A 17550-nucleotide genomic window follows, 5' to 3' on the forward strand; every position below is an offset into this window, starting at 1 on the left:
AAAGTATCAAAACTTTTTGTAACATTGTCATCAACGCTTAACATTTTACATAATTATTTTGATAGTCCAACCAAATTATTTCGCATCCGTATCCAGCTAAATTTTTAGATACTTTAGCGAAATTGTCCTTTCCGTATTATTTCGTTAAATGTGTGAATTTCTCGCGTGTAACAAATTTTACAGACCAATGGCGAATCCGTTAACCGGACTATTGAATACTTTTCCTCTCGCCCTAAAGTGAGCTTATGCCAATCGTAAAATTCTAAAGGTTCGTAATATCGAAATGCGGTATATAGGTACATATGCACATTTCCACCTTTTCTTTCGATCCTCGCGCTCGTTTTTATTCGCGCGTACGCTCATCGTAGGACGAATTTTATGCCCATGTAAAAATCGCGTAATAATACCAAATGACACGCAAGTTTATCGCTCTGTGACGGACGCTTTTATGACCCTAACCGCTGTCTGCCGACATACTCAATTCTATCTTTTTTTTTCGCACTCGCTAGATTAATAACACGCTCGGTGTGAACGACACTTGGTGCATATTGTTGGTTAAATGTATTGCAGATGCACCGACTACAAACCGCGCAATTGACCTACTTTTCTATATGCGGTGGTTCACTTGACAAGAGTGCAGATTGGCTCTTATTCTCATCCCACCATGCTTGACGTTAAACCAGCTATATATGTATATATAGGTCTGAATTTTACTCATATAATATATACATGATACGTGTAAAGCGTGAATTCGACTCGTGACCGAGTATATTCGATACGCCACGAGAATACAGATCGTTATCCCAGCGGAGAAATCAGTGCTTGACAAATGTATTGCTTTCATAGATAAAATCAGTCTTCGAACATTATCAAGATCAGGCATCAAGCTCTTTTCTCTCACGCTTAATGCTGACAATAGTTTTCACATTTTCCATAGGCGACAGATACTTTTGCAGCGTCTCACTGATTACTTTCGTAGTTTAAATTGATTTTCCGTGCCAGAAGTTTCTACGAAATTCATTCCCAAGTTCGGCCGACTGGCCGAACGACTTTGAAACGAAGAAGTGGTCGTCAAGATTCGCAACGAACATGCGCGCGATTTATCGATTCGGTTTTCAATCAATAAAATGAGATGTACGACTGACGTATTCGATTGATCGAAGAATTATCTGTGGAGATAGATCGAATACTTCAGTCACGCAAACTTTAAATACTTTACTTAAGTTTATTTAAGGAATTAAAGTGCTTATATTAGCAATAAATAATTATCAAAATAATAAAATGATAAAATTTACTTATCACGCAATATAAATTGCGATTTAATTGCAAGTTTGTTTTTTTTTAAATATTACAGAATATTATACATACGATAAAGAAACTATTCATATCTTGGTGAAATAATTTTTGCATTTCAATAAACAGGAAAGTAAAACAATTTTCGTATTTCTGCATTTAAGTTCGCAGTATATTTAAATCGTTTGAGGAATGAATATCTAGTTGTTGCAATTGTTACTGGCAAATCCAATTTGCTCCTTTCACCGTGCGCGGTGATACATGCCTAGTTTGTGCATCGGACGATGGGCAAGCTATTTGCTGAACGTTAAACGGTAAATAACTCATTTATCGTGAAAGTGGACTTTGTGCGGTTCTTGCACCCCTCGTCTGAGTCCCTCCCCCACTACGATTGCGCAAATGGGTACGCTCACGGTCCTCACGGGATGAGCACGGTTTGCCAACGTGGATCTTCCGGCCGTGTAAATAAACGCAATTAACGCAGAATTAGATTACCGATTCGACTTTACCCAGGTTTCCGAGTGTACCGTGCATATATCGTAGTCGTGAGTAATGAGAAGAGCGAGCGGGAGACAAGACGAGGACCGATATCGCGGCGACTTAATCCCTGGAGCCACAATTTCCCCTTTAAAGCTCCCATCGCTCCTCATCCGATAAAGCTCACGCAATTAACGGGTAGACGCAGTTAAAAGGTCCTCCAAAGAAAGCAAGTACGGACGGCACTTTCAAGTCTTTCCGAGGCGACGAAAGGATCGGTAGAAATTTCTTCCGGGATTGCGACCGCTTGACCTCCGCCTAATCGCGAGTCGACGAGAATGGACTATCGAACTAGCTTAAGCGATCCTTGATTCGGAATGCGGTTAACTGGGCGATAAGATCGCGCACGTCCCGTGCCCATCGAGAAAGTGTGTATTTGGAAAGTCCGATTATTCAGATAACTAGTATAAGTTGCTATCGTTAAACGTCAAAAGCATGTAATGGAGATTAGCATCGAAAATCGATATTTTATGTACGCAAGTACATTTGTAAATTTTTTTAAATAAATTTGTTCCGATCATAGAGTATTATAGGGTCTACACCAGTCAATGAACAAATAAGAAATTCACTATATAAACAGTGAATTATAGTGCGTGTATAAAAGAGAAAAGATAACAAATCACTCAAAGATAATAGCTGGTTGTTTAATTTTTAAAAATATCATAAGTTATATATATAAAAAATAAGACAAAAATGATAGTTTTAATTAAAAAGGTGAAAAACCAAGAAACCAAGAAAACCAAGTGAATTACCGATAAATTTCAATTAATGACCGATGTGTACTAGCAAATGACAAGTACGAGTATACAAGTTTTTCTTTTAAAAGAATACGTAGATTTCAGTAATATACATTTGGATTCAAGTTATTCTATTTTGCTTATAGTAAATTTCTGTTATAAGTACATTCATAAAGGAAGGTAAACATTTTCCTTTTTTTACGTAATATAATTACATTTTCAAGTGAAAAGTGATATTTTAGTTAAATCTGTATTGAAATTAGATTTAAAAAATATCAATTAATTTACAATTTATTATTTTAAAATCTTTTTATTATTTTAATATTTTTTTGAAGCAGTCATTTACTGGTGATTGTTCAGAAATTGGTGCAGTGACTCTATCTTACTTATCATTCCGTTACTTCAAAAACGATACATCTCAAAGAATTGAGTTTCTCAGAAAAGGAGAAAAATTGTTTTTCAATTTCGTAGAAAATTATTGACCAAATTTCAAATAATATCGTGGCAAAAAGGATATATTCTTAACACAATCAAATTTTTTGTAATTTTTGTTTCATAATTCTTAAAAAATTACCCTTTTTGAGTTGTAATAAATTTGACAATTTTATGTGAAGTCAGTTCGCTTTTGATAATTGATCTGATGATATTTACTTGACTCATTTATGGTAATAATTCTAAAATCGTGTTTTTTTAGTTGCGTCATTTTTGAGATAAGGAAGCATTACGTTACTTTCTTCTAATCAAGATATTATTTTATTTTCTTTAAATACAATAAGTTAGAAATTCAAGTTAGCCGTAGGGATTGTACTGTTTCTACACCACAGACTACAAGATTACGACCGTATGCTCCCTGATATCCGCGCATGACTCCTGTTTGTCAGACGTAATCAGAACACTGATGTAATCGGTGAGATGGAATCAATTGCCATCTAGTCGATCGACTAACGAGTTACCTCAACTCAGGTTGGAATTTGCGCTATGATTCAGCAGACAATCGCGTTCCCTCGAAAGCTCGGCGAAAACTATGCGAACATTGCTCGAGGCATGTTCCAATATCCAATATTTTGCCACTGGTCGGGTGTTTATTACAATTTCCTACGTCACAAAATACCCAATTTAAAAGCCCATTTAAAAAGATTTATTTCCCTATTACACAATGGCTATAAACGTCATGTTACAATAATATCGTATTAACGATTAGAAATTAAGAGATATTAAATTAAAACGATAATGTCCACGTGCTTATCCGATGTTGAAATAAAATATCGAATATATATCATTTACCTTTGATTATTAAAACATTAAATTTGCTTTTATTATTATCCTTATAATTTCACAGCCCTTATTTATAAAATGTAAAATATAAATTTGCTATAATCTCAATTTTTTATATTGTAAAAAATCTTGTACCAAGAACATATCAAATATATCTATCAAAATTAATCTTAAATAAAATTTTCTCAATATTCGTGAACTAAAACACAAATCGACAGTATAATTCATTTCTCTACAACGAAATCACAACATTATAAAGTATAAAGCACGAGATGGTGAAATTACTATCGTCAGTTCGATGAGCAATTTAAATGCCATGGCCAGTACTAATGCAAGTGGGCTTAAAGTGTTAACGGGGCAAACATGAGATAGCTCCGTGGCATTTCCAGGTCAGTCGCTCTCGGGACCGCGAGAAGAAGATCAAGAAGAAGGAGAAAACGAACTACTCCCACGAGATGCAATCGCTCGACTTCAACGTCGCCACTACCAGCGGTCAGTAACAGAGATCGGCACCGACTAACCGTGCTCGGTCGCCAGTGACTCACCCGGGGCTCGAGAGTGCGGAACATTCTCATGCCCTTACGAACCTAGTTGTCGGGGCGAGTGGAATAAGCGAGCACCATAGCGCCATGTTTTCTGGCGACTGGCCAGACATCCCTGGGATCTTGTTCGACCGCACTCTGTTCGACCTCGCATATCCCCCGTGAAAACATGGACGTCTCTTTTCCCAATGCTTTCCAGAATTGATATCCAGGATCTTCTTTCGTTCTCTCTCTCTCTCTCTCTCTCTCTCTCTCTCCTCTCCCCCTCTCTCTCTCTCTCTCCACCTGTTCTCACCTTCGGCTCTGACTCCACTTTATCCCTATTCGCTATCGTCTACTACAGATCTCACCGGTTTATCGACCACTTCCTTTTGCTAAATTTCTGACTGTACCTTCCCTCATTTTCATATTTCCGAATAGACTTACCAATATCAATTTGTTCAATAATTATTTAATATAATCGCATTCCGGTGATATTAATCTTGATATATGAAAATCTTAATCAAGTAAACGCAATATATTTTGTATTCGTATTATACTCTGCTGATATTTGTACATGCATTTTTCATTTTATTCTTTTCATTGAATTTGCTTTCAATTATTTACAAATCAATATCAGCAATATAAACACAATATTAATGCAAATTGAACGCCGATGAAAATCTAATCTGTGGGACGTTTTGCGCATCAGTAATTAGTACTTGTCCACTGAATGTTTCATTATCAAAGATGTCCGCAGATTGTCAGGCCTGAGATAACAAAGGTTGCACAGTGGACGGATTATTTAATCAGAGTGAGTTTGAACTCAAACTCGAAGGCCTGTGACAGTCGTATAATTTAATTATGACACTATTACGTGTCTTTGTCTAATCAATAATTAATTATTGCGCTAGCACTGTGGAGAAATATGACAAAATCCTAATATTGATTGAGGTTAATGTAGTAAACTGGAAGACGAATATCTCAAAGAGATTTTAAAGGACTCCTAATAATTAAGACTCTACCAAGTATTTCGAAATATTTTTAAATTTCAATAAACTATATAATTTTAAATAATTTTATATAATATGTAATAATACTTTTTATTAATTGTCTTAAACGTCTTAATTGTTTTACTTTTAAAATTATATAGATCTATGTAATTTAAAAGTAAAACAAAACTAATTAATAAATTAGTAGATTAATATATATATTTATTTATTTATTTCTAATCTTCAAAATACGTTATTAAAATATTTGACAAAGGTTATGAAACATCTTATATAGGCAAAAATATGATTTCTATTGAATTAATACTGCATTCTGTTTTTTACATTCGGTAGAGATAGAAGACTGTGAAGATGATTACGAGATTTAAAAAGACTGTATGTTCTATCACACATTATAGCTTTTACATTAATTTAAAAAAATGTTACTGTAACATCATTTTTTGCTAACGAAAGCACACTGCAAAAATACTGTTGCAAGGGAATTTATATTCCACTATCATTTATGCTTCTAAAGATTATTCCAGTAACAAAGGATTAACAAAACGCGATTGGGCACGTTTAATGGCGTAAATAGCTTGTTCACGACGAGGAAAGCCGCTCGTGCTTATTGTCTGCGTGCCTCGCAGGCGTTTTATCAAAGCCTCGACACTAGATAACGCGGAATCTCATCTAGCTCGGAAACTTAAGACATTCGACTTTGCGACCGCGAGCTCTTATCTCTCATGGCTTTTATTCCTCTCTCGCTTTTAACGCGGAATCGTACGGGTGGAATGCACCGGATAAAAAAGAATGATGCACCCATTACCCCACTTTCGACCGTAATTAGTTGAGCACTCTCATATCGTGTGCGAATCAATGGCTGCTACCGCATATATTTGAATGATAATTGTAAGCTAATTAAGTAGCGTCAAGAACTATCAATGTCGATGAACGAGCCACTATCTTTTCGAGATGTCGTTTGTCGAAGTTTTTTAAAGCAGAAATTCTAATACCGATATCTTTTTAAACTTTTTTCACAGTGACATATTAAATAAAAGCATATCATTTTTTTTAAATCCGTAAATCAGACATTTTAAATGAGCAAAGTAATGGTAAAAGCAAAATGCAATATAATCGTCTCGCAATGCAAATTTAATTTATCTCTGTTGCATTATCACTTGTATAACACACGACTGAATTTAACTCAATAAAAAGTTTCGTTTAATACTGGCTTCACTTCATTATGAATTTAGCTTGAAAGTCATTGGCTATTTTTTTCATCTTTTCACGAGCTCAAGCTCTCTTTTATGTAAGCTTTATTATTCTTTGAAATGTACTATATGTCTCACATAAAGAATTACGCGTAAATGTTTTACATACAAGAAGGGTAAAGCTGGTTTCTTCCACCTTTCAGTAAACTTCAGTTTACTCTCTTATGTTCTTATTCTTTTACTCTTTCGTTTAGTAGGTAAATTACCACATAGTTTATCCGAACATGGAACAACCGGCCCTTAGTTGTCCAAATAAATGTCCAGTATTGCAGTTTTCTAAGCTTTACTGTATTTGATGTTCATATTTCAATAAAAAAGCAAAAATAGAGAGAGTACACTAAAAATATACGAAGTATGTATCCACAACATTTATAGTAAAATATGTTGGAAACTTTTAACTTTTAGAAAGCGAGGATTTATTTTTAAAATCTTAAACTTCCTTACATAAGATTTATGATTCATTGCAGTCCTTGCTTCAAAATATGAGAAAAAAGTATGTACCATTATTGGTGGTTTCCTGTCCTCTGCAAAGGACAGTTAACAATAGAATAGATAACGTTTGTTCAGTCATAAAGTAAAAAAAGTATTGTTTTGGATATTAAATTAAAAATCTGTAGGTTTACTCAATTTCGCAGACTGGGTTGAAAATCTATCTGCAAAATTGCAATACGTGCTGAAAATAAAATAAAATTCGAGAACAATGCATCATACGACAAAACACGGCGGACGGCCACGATGATGCACAAAAATTTGGTCGCGAGTGTTTTCTACTTTTTTTCCATTTATTGCTTGTCAGTGATACACTTCCTGATGTAAAAATGCAAGTGAAAGTATGACATAGTCTGAATTTATATGAAAAATCACCTAATATTGGAATGAGATCATCTGTATATCGTTAAAATTAATTCAACAGCATTATCATTATAAATGTGAATTTATTACGCAATTGTGAATTTAATGCTGCAGAAAAATGGTAAAAATATTTTGCTAGTTAAAAATATTGAGTAATTCACCGCATGTTAAAATTTGTCATAAATTATAAATAATTTGTACAGTTTCAATTAATGGTAAAAACAATTTTATAATATTTAATTATAACATAATATATCAATAATAAGAAATATAATTTAATAATGTTTTTCACATCTGCCATTTAACAAAGCTTGTAAAAGAGTAATTTTAATTTGTTCTCAAAAATAATTATTTCATCGTTACATTAATTAATTCTGTAGCAAATTCTACAGACAAATAATTACAAATTAAATTTTTGTTTTAATTTTGGATTTTACATTTTTTATTCGGTTGACAATATTGTTTTAATTGTCTGATGGCGAATAAAATCCAATCGTAAACTTTGCACTATTTTGAAAACACGCTGTACATTTTGTTGTGTAACCAACGTACCCAGTAAACGTATCACTTTTCCAATGTGAAAGGTCATCGAACGAAAACGAGATGAACTCCCAGAGATGCGGTTAAACGAAACACTCACGTTTGTTGTTAAATTACAGTTTACCAAAATTAGACATATAAATGTGTAACGCGTCGTGCACCAACGCTACTTTACTTTAGTTTAATTACCGGAGTTTCTATAAGACAAACTTTCCTCGACATTACTTCGCAGAATTCTAGCTACAATTTCATTTATTACGTAACAGCATAATGCAATGGCCTTGCCATGCTTGACGTAACGACGACATGTATTCACAAAGCTGCCAATTAATTAATTATTATTGTATTACATATTTCTCTCCCATTCTCTCAACAAAATTTGTTAAGCGTTCTTCGATAATTTATGCGATGTTATATCGATCAAAAATAAAAAATTGAATTTCTTGTTCTACTTAATTTTAAAGAATATTTTAAAGAATTTAAAATGTTGATTTCCTATTGTACAAAAGAATTATTTATATATACCAATTTTTATTAATCTTGCTTAACTGCTTGTTTGATTTTCAAAACTTGGTTTATGATAATTTTTGGTAATGCTTTATTCGAATCTAAATTTAAAAATAAAAATTTTAAACTGTAGATCCAATATGATGGATAGAATTTAAAAAAATCTGGTTATTATAAAACTCGATTTTAAAGATTTTGTAATTGCAAAGTATATACATATTATATACAAGGTGTTTCATTTTAATCGCCCCAGGCGAATAACTCGAGAAGAAAACGTGAGATTAATAAAAGTTTCAGACAAAAGTTATGTGACTTCGAAGAGGACACAAGATCCTACCATGGGTTTGACGTTGGGTAACGTTGTCAAGGTCAGAGCAAGGTCACTTTGAATTTTTTAAATGAAAGTCCCCATTTTTTTATTGCATGTTTTCGTAGCTTACATCGAGAGTTTTTTGAAACACTATAATGAAATATTTTTTCATTAAATGCTTTTCGAGTTATAAGACATGAAAGTTACAGTACCGCCGGCATTAGCATTACCCAAGGTGTCTGATCGACGACTAAAACTTCTTGTTCAGAATGTTGTTCAGAATCATGACCTAAATAAAATAAAATATTTGTCAAGATCAAGAATAAAATTTGTCAAGATCAAGGCCATTGGAGGTTGTGCTTTTTGTTTTCCTTTTGACGTAAAAATTTTTAGTGCAAAATTTTTCACGCAATAATGAGATTATTCTTTTTATTTGAATTTTGATATTCTAAGGCCAGAATCGAAATTCAGCGATCCCGAAAATCCATCAAAAGACATCTTTAAATTTCTTTGTTAGAAAATTGTCGTTTTCAAAAATTCAATAATAAATAAAAATTTTCATCAAATATAAATAATAAAAATTTCGAACAATGCATGAATTATGCATGAAAAATAAATTCACATTTTAAATATGATCGCATAAATCAAGGTTACAAGAATTAGTAATTTAAACTGGTACAATTTCGACTCATATCTTTATAAAGTCTAAACTTTTTTTCTATATTTTTTTATTCCTTCTCATACGTGAAAATTTTTTAATCAATAAATGTATAGTCAATTTAAATAGTCAATTTAATCAATAAATGTACATATATAAATATTATACATATATTATAGACATTAAATTATTATATTTTATTCTTATTTTACAATGTAATACACTTATTTATGCCATTTCTGTTTTAAGCGGCTAACATTAGTATCGAATGATGTATGACAATTACGGTAGATTTGAACCAGATGCTAACCCGCGACGCTCTAATTAGAGGATTGTTCATGGACAAAGAATAAAACATGTGACAGACATAACGTTTCACAATGACACCGCATGTCGCTACATTTAATTATATCCCGGAAAGCCGCATGGCCAAGCCATTAAAAGATATCTACAGTTATATACATGCGTGTCTCGCTAAAAATAATGAAAAGCTCTGGGAATTGGGAAACCGGGGCTCCCCACTAATTTATGGCAATCGATGCGATATGGCGCACGGAACTGCATTCGTGATGAATCTAATGGCGATTGCCAGCACTCGAAAAGTAAAATTCTTTCAGCATTGCAAAAACCATTAACCATGTATACGTTGTATAGAAATCTGTGGCAACGGAACTAAAATCATGGCAGTAATGGAGTTCGATATATTCATGAAAACCATTGCAAAGTGATACGATATCAATAGAAATAATTTACTATTTAACAGTTGCTGTGTTTTAATGCAGTGACATTACAATTCATATTTATGAAGTAAAACTTTTATATAATGTATAATAAATAATAAAATTGTTGGCTGAAAAATATTAATATATACATAAATAGTCAATTTACAATTAATTGTGATAAAAAAAGCTGAAATTAATACAGAAGGCAAAACTATAAAATAATTCTCCTACAATCATAAAGCAAATTTTTCCCTTATAATTTTAATTTAAATTCAACATACATTAAAATAAATGGAATATTGTTTATTTAATTTATATTATTACCATTTAATTTATATTTAAAAATAATATAACAGTAGTAAATACATGAAGATTGCACGGTCCATAAAATCTCATTTAGAAAATGGGTGTCCATATATTGTGCAACGGTCAATGTAACGTCGCAAGTTCTCGTTGAAATTTCGCGGAATCTTCGAACTACAGCCAAAGTTCCCCGAGTAATTTCTAGTCTCGAATAATACGAAATTTCCGCGGAGATGTTAAAAAAATGTCGATCTGCGCATTTTCGCAAGTTGAAGATCTCGAAAAACGTTACCGAAGCAACGTCGGAGTGAAAAGTTTTCAGTAAGACTTTTTAGTGTGCTTTTGCTTCCTTTTCGTATTAGTCGTATATTGGAAGATCGAACGAAGGGGCGTTTAATTTATTTCCCCCACACGACGAAACAGTAATGCACGCATTTATGTATACCACAAATTAGTGTTTGAGGATCCCGCAGTAAATCGTCAATCAAGAGTCTCGCAAAGAAAAACACCTCGGGCTCCATCGTTTTTGAATCGTATGCACTGTATGTATCGTTCATGTGGTATTCAAATAAACTGACGAAGCATGTTTTCGGTTTGCTTGTTACATGCGGTTTGATAGAGTATACATGCAATCACTGAATTGCTTTTTTTGCTGACTTTTCTAATCGAATGTAATATTTCCTATTTATTATATGTAGTTAAAAGCGATTCAGAACAGATACAAAAAAAAATGATATATCTTCGACAATGAATATGTTAAAATGGGATATTATTCGTAAAAATTAAAATAATTTACAATATTATAAAATTTAAGATACTAAGAAATTAAGAAAATCTTAGAAATTTTAACCTTCCATTTGCAATGTGGATCTTCTTTGGCATATAAAAGCGAAATTTCACTCCCAAATTTTTCCAAAATAAAGGAGGATGAAATCCGATTCCCTCTCCTAAAATAGTTTGTTAAAAGAACTATTTCGTAATGTAATAGAAAAGTAATCCTAAATTTTCCACAGTTCTTAAAAACTTAGAATATATATATATATATATAGAGAGAGAGAGAGAGAAAATATGTTCACTGTTAAATTCATAAAGTCAATTTGTACTATTTTTAATCATTTCTTTAGATCGCCACTGCTCCTACTTAATATATCGTTAATTTAACTAAAACAAGAAAGTTCAACAATTTAATTCAAGAAAATATATTAAATTTGACTCAAATTTATATTTACTAAGTGCATACGTTAGTATGAACATTGTTTACTTTGAAACTACAGAAATAGATTGATTTACATATCGAAGTTAAAAATAACAAAATCTTATTTAATTCAAGGGATTGCGTTACCATTGCTCCTTTGATATTTAACAGTATAGATTGCATGGAGGGATAAAAATATGATTGCAGCGGACGGTTAATATTAAATATCGTGTTATATTGAGAAAAAAATATCAATTTCAATGAATATTTAATTCAATACTGCCAAAAAATAAACGTTTATTTACAGTAAATAAATATTTGTTCAATGAAAAAAATAATTGTTAAATCAAATTAATGATTCCTATACCAAATAAATATACCTCTATTTTTTCTCAGTTAGTTATTGTATATAAAAGTAACATTTTGTCAAAGTAATATTATTTGTGCAATTATTCGTAATTCATTTTTCGATTCGACTTCTCCCTTAAAAAAAAAAATTATAAACTTGTTTATGTAAGTCCTTTCGCTCAAAAAAACGAAACCACTTAATGATAGTTTTAAGCGGTGGGTAAAGGTGAGATTAATCAGAACGTGACTAAAGCAAGGACTGATTTCTTTCTGCACGCGAGCTTGCTTGATTGGAAAAGTTTCAACTTGTACTTTATTGTTGAAGCGGCTCGGGCGGTGCACGAACATCGGCGTTTCTCTAACATCTTCGACGTGCGATTGTCCGTTAACACGCTTCTTTTCCCAGGATTTTTATTGCTTACCCGCGCGCATTTATAATGATATGGACTTTTTCACGATGAGACCACACACCGCTAGAGAAGTAAGTGAAAGCGTGTGTTTTGTAAACATTTGAAATCACGCATGAATATTTAAACTCTCACATAAGCGCGCACCGATTCCTAAATGTAAATTGAGTAGCAAACATATTCTGGCGTGAAATAAAAAAGAATAACACGGTGACAATGTATGCATTAGTGAACAATGTTTATTCTATTCTTCTGTGCGAATAAACGATTCCAAATTCTCACCCAATTATTGATTTTGTCTGACCTGTTTCAAATCATCTTTACCGTTATTGTCGCGCATAACATATTCAACGGTAATTTCAATTTTTGCTTTGGCCTGATTAATGCATCGTCTCTTATCTTTCCCTTGAGTACTACAGATATAATCTTTTTTTTTTTTTAGTATGTATCCATGTACACATCTAACAGCAAGGAAATTATTTCTAAATACACTGAGAGAAATGATTTTGTTATAGGAACAAATCAAGGGAAAACACGAGGGGATAACCACATGTAATCGTGGGACAAAGTCTTCGAAATCATTATAAAATTCATATAAAATCTCTATGTATAATCCGCGACAATTATATACAACCACGAGAAATCATTGTATAATATTAAATAAAATCGTATATTTTACCAAATTACTTCATATGTAGTGAAAAAAATTATTTGTAATCAGATGAAATCATATGAAATCGTGTAATCTGTGGGACAATATTTCAGCTAGTGATTACCCCTCGGGAAAACAAATGTGACATTTGTTAAAGAAACAATTGATTAGTTACTATTGCAAATTAATTATTTCTCATTCGTCAATGTAACAAATAATCAATAGTATCGCTAGCAAATAAAAGGCTTATACAGGGTGTTTCCAAATTAAATGGCAAAACTTCGGGAGCGTGTAGAGGAGTAAAAAACTAAGAAAAAAAGTCCTATGGACATATGCTCCTTTTTGCTTTGTTTCGCAGGAAATCACGAAAAAAGAAAAAAATATATTTAATTTATTATTTTAATTATTTTATTTATAAACTTTTTAATGAAGATTTTGTTCGAAATGTGCACCTCTTGCAGCAATACAAGCATTGCATCTGTCAAACACGGCTCTTGTAGCAGCCAGGCAAAAATGTAATCAAATATGTCGGTGCTAGATATGGCAAGAAATGTAAACATTTTTTTTCGATTTCTCTGAAACGGAGCAAAAACGAGCATATGTCTATAGGACTTTTTTTCTTAGTTTTTTACTCCTCTACACGCTCCCGAAGTTTTGCGATTTAATTTGGAAACACCCTGTATATATACATAGAAGTCGTAGACGATCGTAGGATCTCAAATCATAAGAAATTGGTCAATTCCAGTCGAGTATTCTCCCTATATTTGACTGTGATATCTCCCTATATTTGATTGGTCAGTTTCCTACGACTTAAGATCCCACGATTATCTATTTTATGATTTCTATGATAAACGATCCTAAAGTCTATTCAAAAGATAGGTTAGGTTCTATATATTGTAGTTTGCTTCTATTACTAATAATTGTTGGTATAGCAGACTAATAGCAATCACAACAAATCAATTTTGTTGTCACATATTTACCGATCATTTGTTAAAGGTACTGGTGGCTTGTTAAATTAATAAAATTCTTTCTCTCAGTGTAGATTTAATGAGGTGCATATATTAGTAACAAATGCTTATATATAAAAAAATTAATTTAACCGTAATATATGCAATTATATATTTACATTCACAGTTCATAGGAGTAAGCTGTCTGAAATGCATATTAAAATTTTATATTATAACACATATTTTTATTTAAAAAATCAATTAAATCGTGAAATCCAATTTAAAGTTTAAATAAAATGTAAATGTATTCTACAGAACTTCCATTAATCCATCATATTTTAAAACATACCCTTTATCCACGTATAACTTCTACTCACAATAGCCATTCAGAAATTGCTTGTACTCTCCCAATAGAAAGACTATCATTAATTCTAACTTCGAGAAAATGCATGGACGAGGTGCATCTAGTCTCATGAATATCGAATAATCTCAAATTACCGAGTAAGTACTTAATATCGGTCACGAAGGCAATATCGGACGCACGCGCACGCTACATCGAGATTCCCGAGAAACGAGATCTTGGGCGAAATGGCTGTTGCTGTTGTACGGACTCAGCACACGCGCGATCAGCCTTCAATTTCCAATTGTTCGAAATAAGTCGTCCATATAAACGATAGAAACGGTTCCGCACTGCAGTCGTGCAATTTGCAATAGAGAGTATTAAATTATTATTCCCGAGCACATACCCAACAGACACATATACCCAGACATACACATATATGATGGGATTACAATATTCATGTATAGAATGCTAGAAGCAAAATGGAAGTGGGGACTGGACTCTGGAGAATCTTTTAAAGTCGTAACGCATATCTTGTACAAACGAAAAAACGATTAAGGATAAAAATCTTTTCTAAGTTATACCGACGAACCTCGAATACTAAACTTATGACGAATTGTGATCTGGTCACAGGAGAAATGCGAAACGGAAAAGGGTGCTGCAGAAACCTCGACAAAGGAGGAAATAATACGTTCCACCTCCGGCGAAGTCGATAAGCATCATTCGTGCCGGTGGATGGGAGTAATTGGATTGTCTCCCTTCATACATTTCACTTTTATTGCCGTTGAGTACAGCCAGTGGTACGGCCAGGTTCAGCCTGACACTCGCGATTAGAGCTACGAGGAACTCCGAGAGGTCCTTTATGCGCTCTCAGAGAGATAATGGGAGGTGCATTATAACTGCTGAGTATTTGAGGATCGCTGCGATATTCCAAATGATTCGACTAACTTTGTATTATCTCGCATTTTCTTGTCAAAATAATTGCATTTCGAACAAAAAGTCATTTTGTCTAAATTATGTGAAGCAATCTTATTGCATTGAATAATTAATAGTAGTTTTTATAACCAGTAAAAAATCTATATGCACAAAAAATATATTATAAACTAGATATCGGATTTTTTATGCATACAAAATTTGAAAATATACAAAAAATATGCAAATATGCATAAATATGCAAATATGCAAAATATGCACAAATAAATATGCATTTTTAAAATGTTTCTTCAATAAGAAAATTTCTATTTTGATCTTTCTTTCCAATCTGCTTTCTTAAAAAATATGCAATTGCATAAGAATTCGATATCTCGTAACTATAATAAATAAAAATAATTTCTTATATATACTGGTTATCGCGATAAATATCCAAATGCTTCAAATTAGAAAAGACACCCATCTCGGATAGTTTGAAGGTTCCAGGTTCAAAAATCCTGGCTGAGATTTTTCGCAATATGTTCTTTACAGTATTTTAAGATGCTACTGACATATCAAATCAACGATCAATCTACATAATTGTGATATTATTATTTTAGCTCTATTTTTATAATTATGGTAAGTGATGCGCTGTACTGAAAAATATGTTTAGGAATTACATACACAAATATTATTAGGCATCAACTCCTACTCTTTCGTTACTTATTTAAAAATAATAAATATTATAAACTGATTGTCACCAAAAACGAATAAGCCAAGTTTTTCTAGTTTGTTGGCATGGACATTGAACATATAATCAGGCGAACAGCACAAGGAGTTTGTAATAGTTTTCCTTCAGGGAGCATTATGGGAAAATGGCAAAACGATACACGAAAGAGTAGAAAATTCAGTAAATGAATCCCATCATTTAAGTGAAACGACGCATGAACTTCCAGTTTCTTTATCGAACCATCTCGAAAGTTGCGAGTTCCCATAACGGAATTCGAGTACGATAAAAAAGCCCGATGAAGTTTGCGCAAACATCGTCTTTTCATGCTACTTCAAACCGCAAATTGTAAGACGTGCTACTACGAAGTCACGTGCTTCATGCTTGTATTCGCGAAGATACGTTCGCGCCGAGCCGCTTTCTTGTCTCGCAGCCGAAATAGGGAGTCGCGCGAGAGTTCGCAACTGTGTTCGGTTCGGGAACCGCGGCAATAGTTGTCGGGTCTCGTTAGAAATTCGGTATTCTCTCGCTTCTTGCACGCCGCCGCATCTCTCGCGCACGATGGAATTTCGAGCCCCACGTTGATGCAACTTTAGCCAATGCGAGCGGAAACGGGACTCCGAGGATGCTCCATTTTGCGGGGTATCCTCCTATCGCGAAACGTCGCGTCGCACCGCGATGCTTTATAGAGGGAGCCGAGAACGGTGTTATGGGATCACAAGTATGTCACGATGCTGAAAAGAAAATATTCTACGAGCAAAATGTTGTATATCTTATAAAAATTTGATTTACTAAATCGAGTAGTAGATACTGTCAATATTTTTCTTGTGTAGTGAAAATCACTAAAATATTATAAAAGAAAAATATAAAATAGCAACGTTTTCTTATTTTCCTTTTATGTGTATTTATATTATACCTCAATACCTGGCAATTTACTTTCAATATTTTCATAAACTTTCCAGGATCTACTTGGATCCCAGTATAATGAAACCCTTTCTTTTATTCTTTTATCATTTATATCTGTAAAATTTAAAATTATTTCAAAAAGCAAATGTCAAAGTTATAGTTTAAAATTACAGAAAGAATATCATGTACGTTATATTCAGAAAAGTCAGGAAAATTATCACGTTAAACTTGCCGAGAAATTCTTTGCCGACTGCAAAAAGTCAGCTCCGTATTTTTCTACTCATTTGTGTGTTGCTGCGAAAGAGGCACGTTAAATCAGAAGAAAATAAGTGAAGTTACATGTAAAGGTTTCGCACCCAACTTCTCATTTCGCGTACTTAACTTCGCATTTCATATAAGTTACACGGCGAGTGCATTAATCTTAGCGGTGAAGCAAAGAGAAAGAGTAACCATGTTCTTCTCACAATTTTTTCTACGTTATGGAAACTTTTCCGCATCAAGAAAAGGAGTTTTCATCCTTCTCGCTAAGCAAGTCGCCTGAGATAATCGGCGATCAAGTACATGTGACCAATCTACTTCCACGACGTTGCTCTCGACGGGAACA

At 33.0% G+C, this 17550-nt stretch overlaps 1 protein-coding gene across 1 annotated transcript in view; it reads left to right on the forward strand.

Moving 5' to 3' along the window:
* The window catches only part of LOC108727463 (uncharacterized), a 129196-nt gene extending 113958 nt beyond the window's left edge, over window positions 1-15238 (forward strand). Inside the window, exon 3 of the mRNA XM_018455606.1 lies at window positions 15038-15238. Coding sequence (XP_018311108.1) covers window positions 15038-15238 — 201 coding nt within the window. The remainder of the gene's footprint in view (window positions 1-15037) is intronic.
* The last annotated feature ends 2312 nt before the right edge of the window (window positions 15239-17550 follow it).

The sequence above is a fragment of the Mycetomoellerius zeteki genome, unplaced genomic scaffold (assembly GCF_001594055.1).
Source record: "Mycetomoellerius zeteki isolate Tzet28-1 unplaced genomic scaffold, Tzet1.0 scaffold496, whole genome shotgun sequence".
Classification (NCBI taxonomy): domain Eukaryota; kingdom Metazoa; phylum Arthropoda; class Insecta; order Hymenoptera; family Formicidae; genus Mycetomoellerius; species Mycetomoellerius zeteki.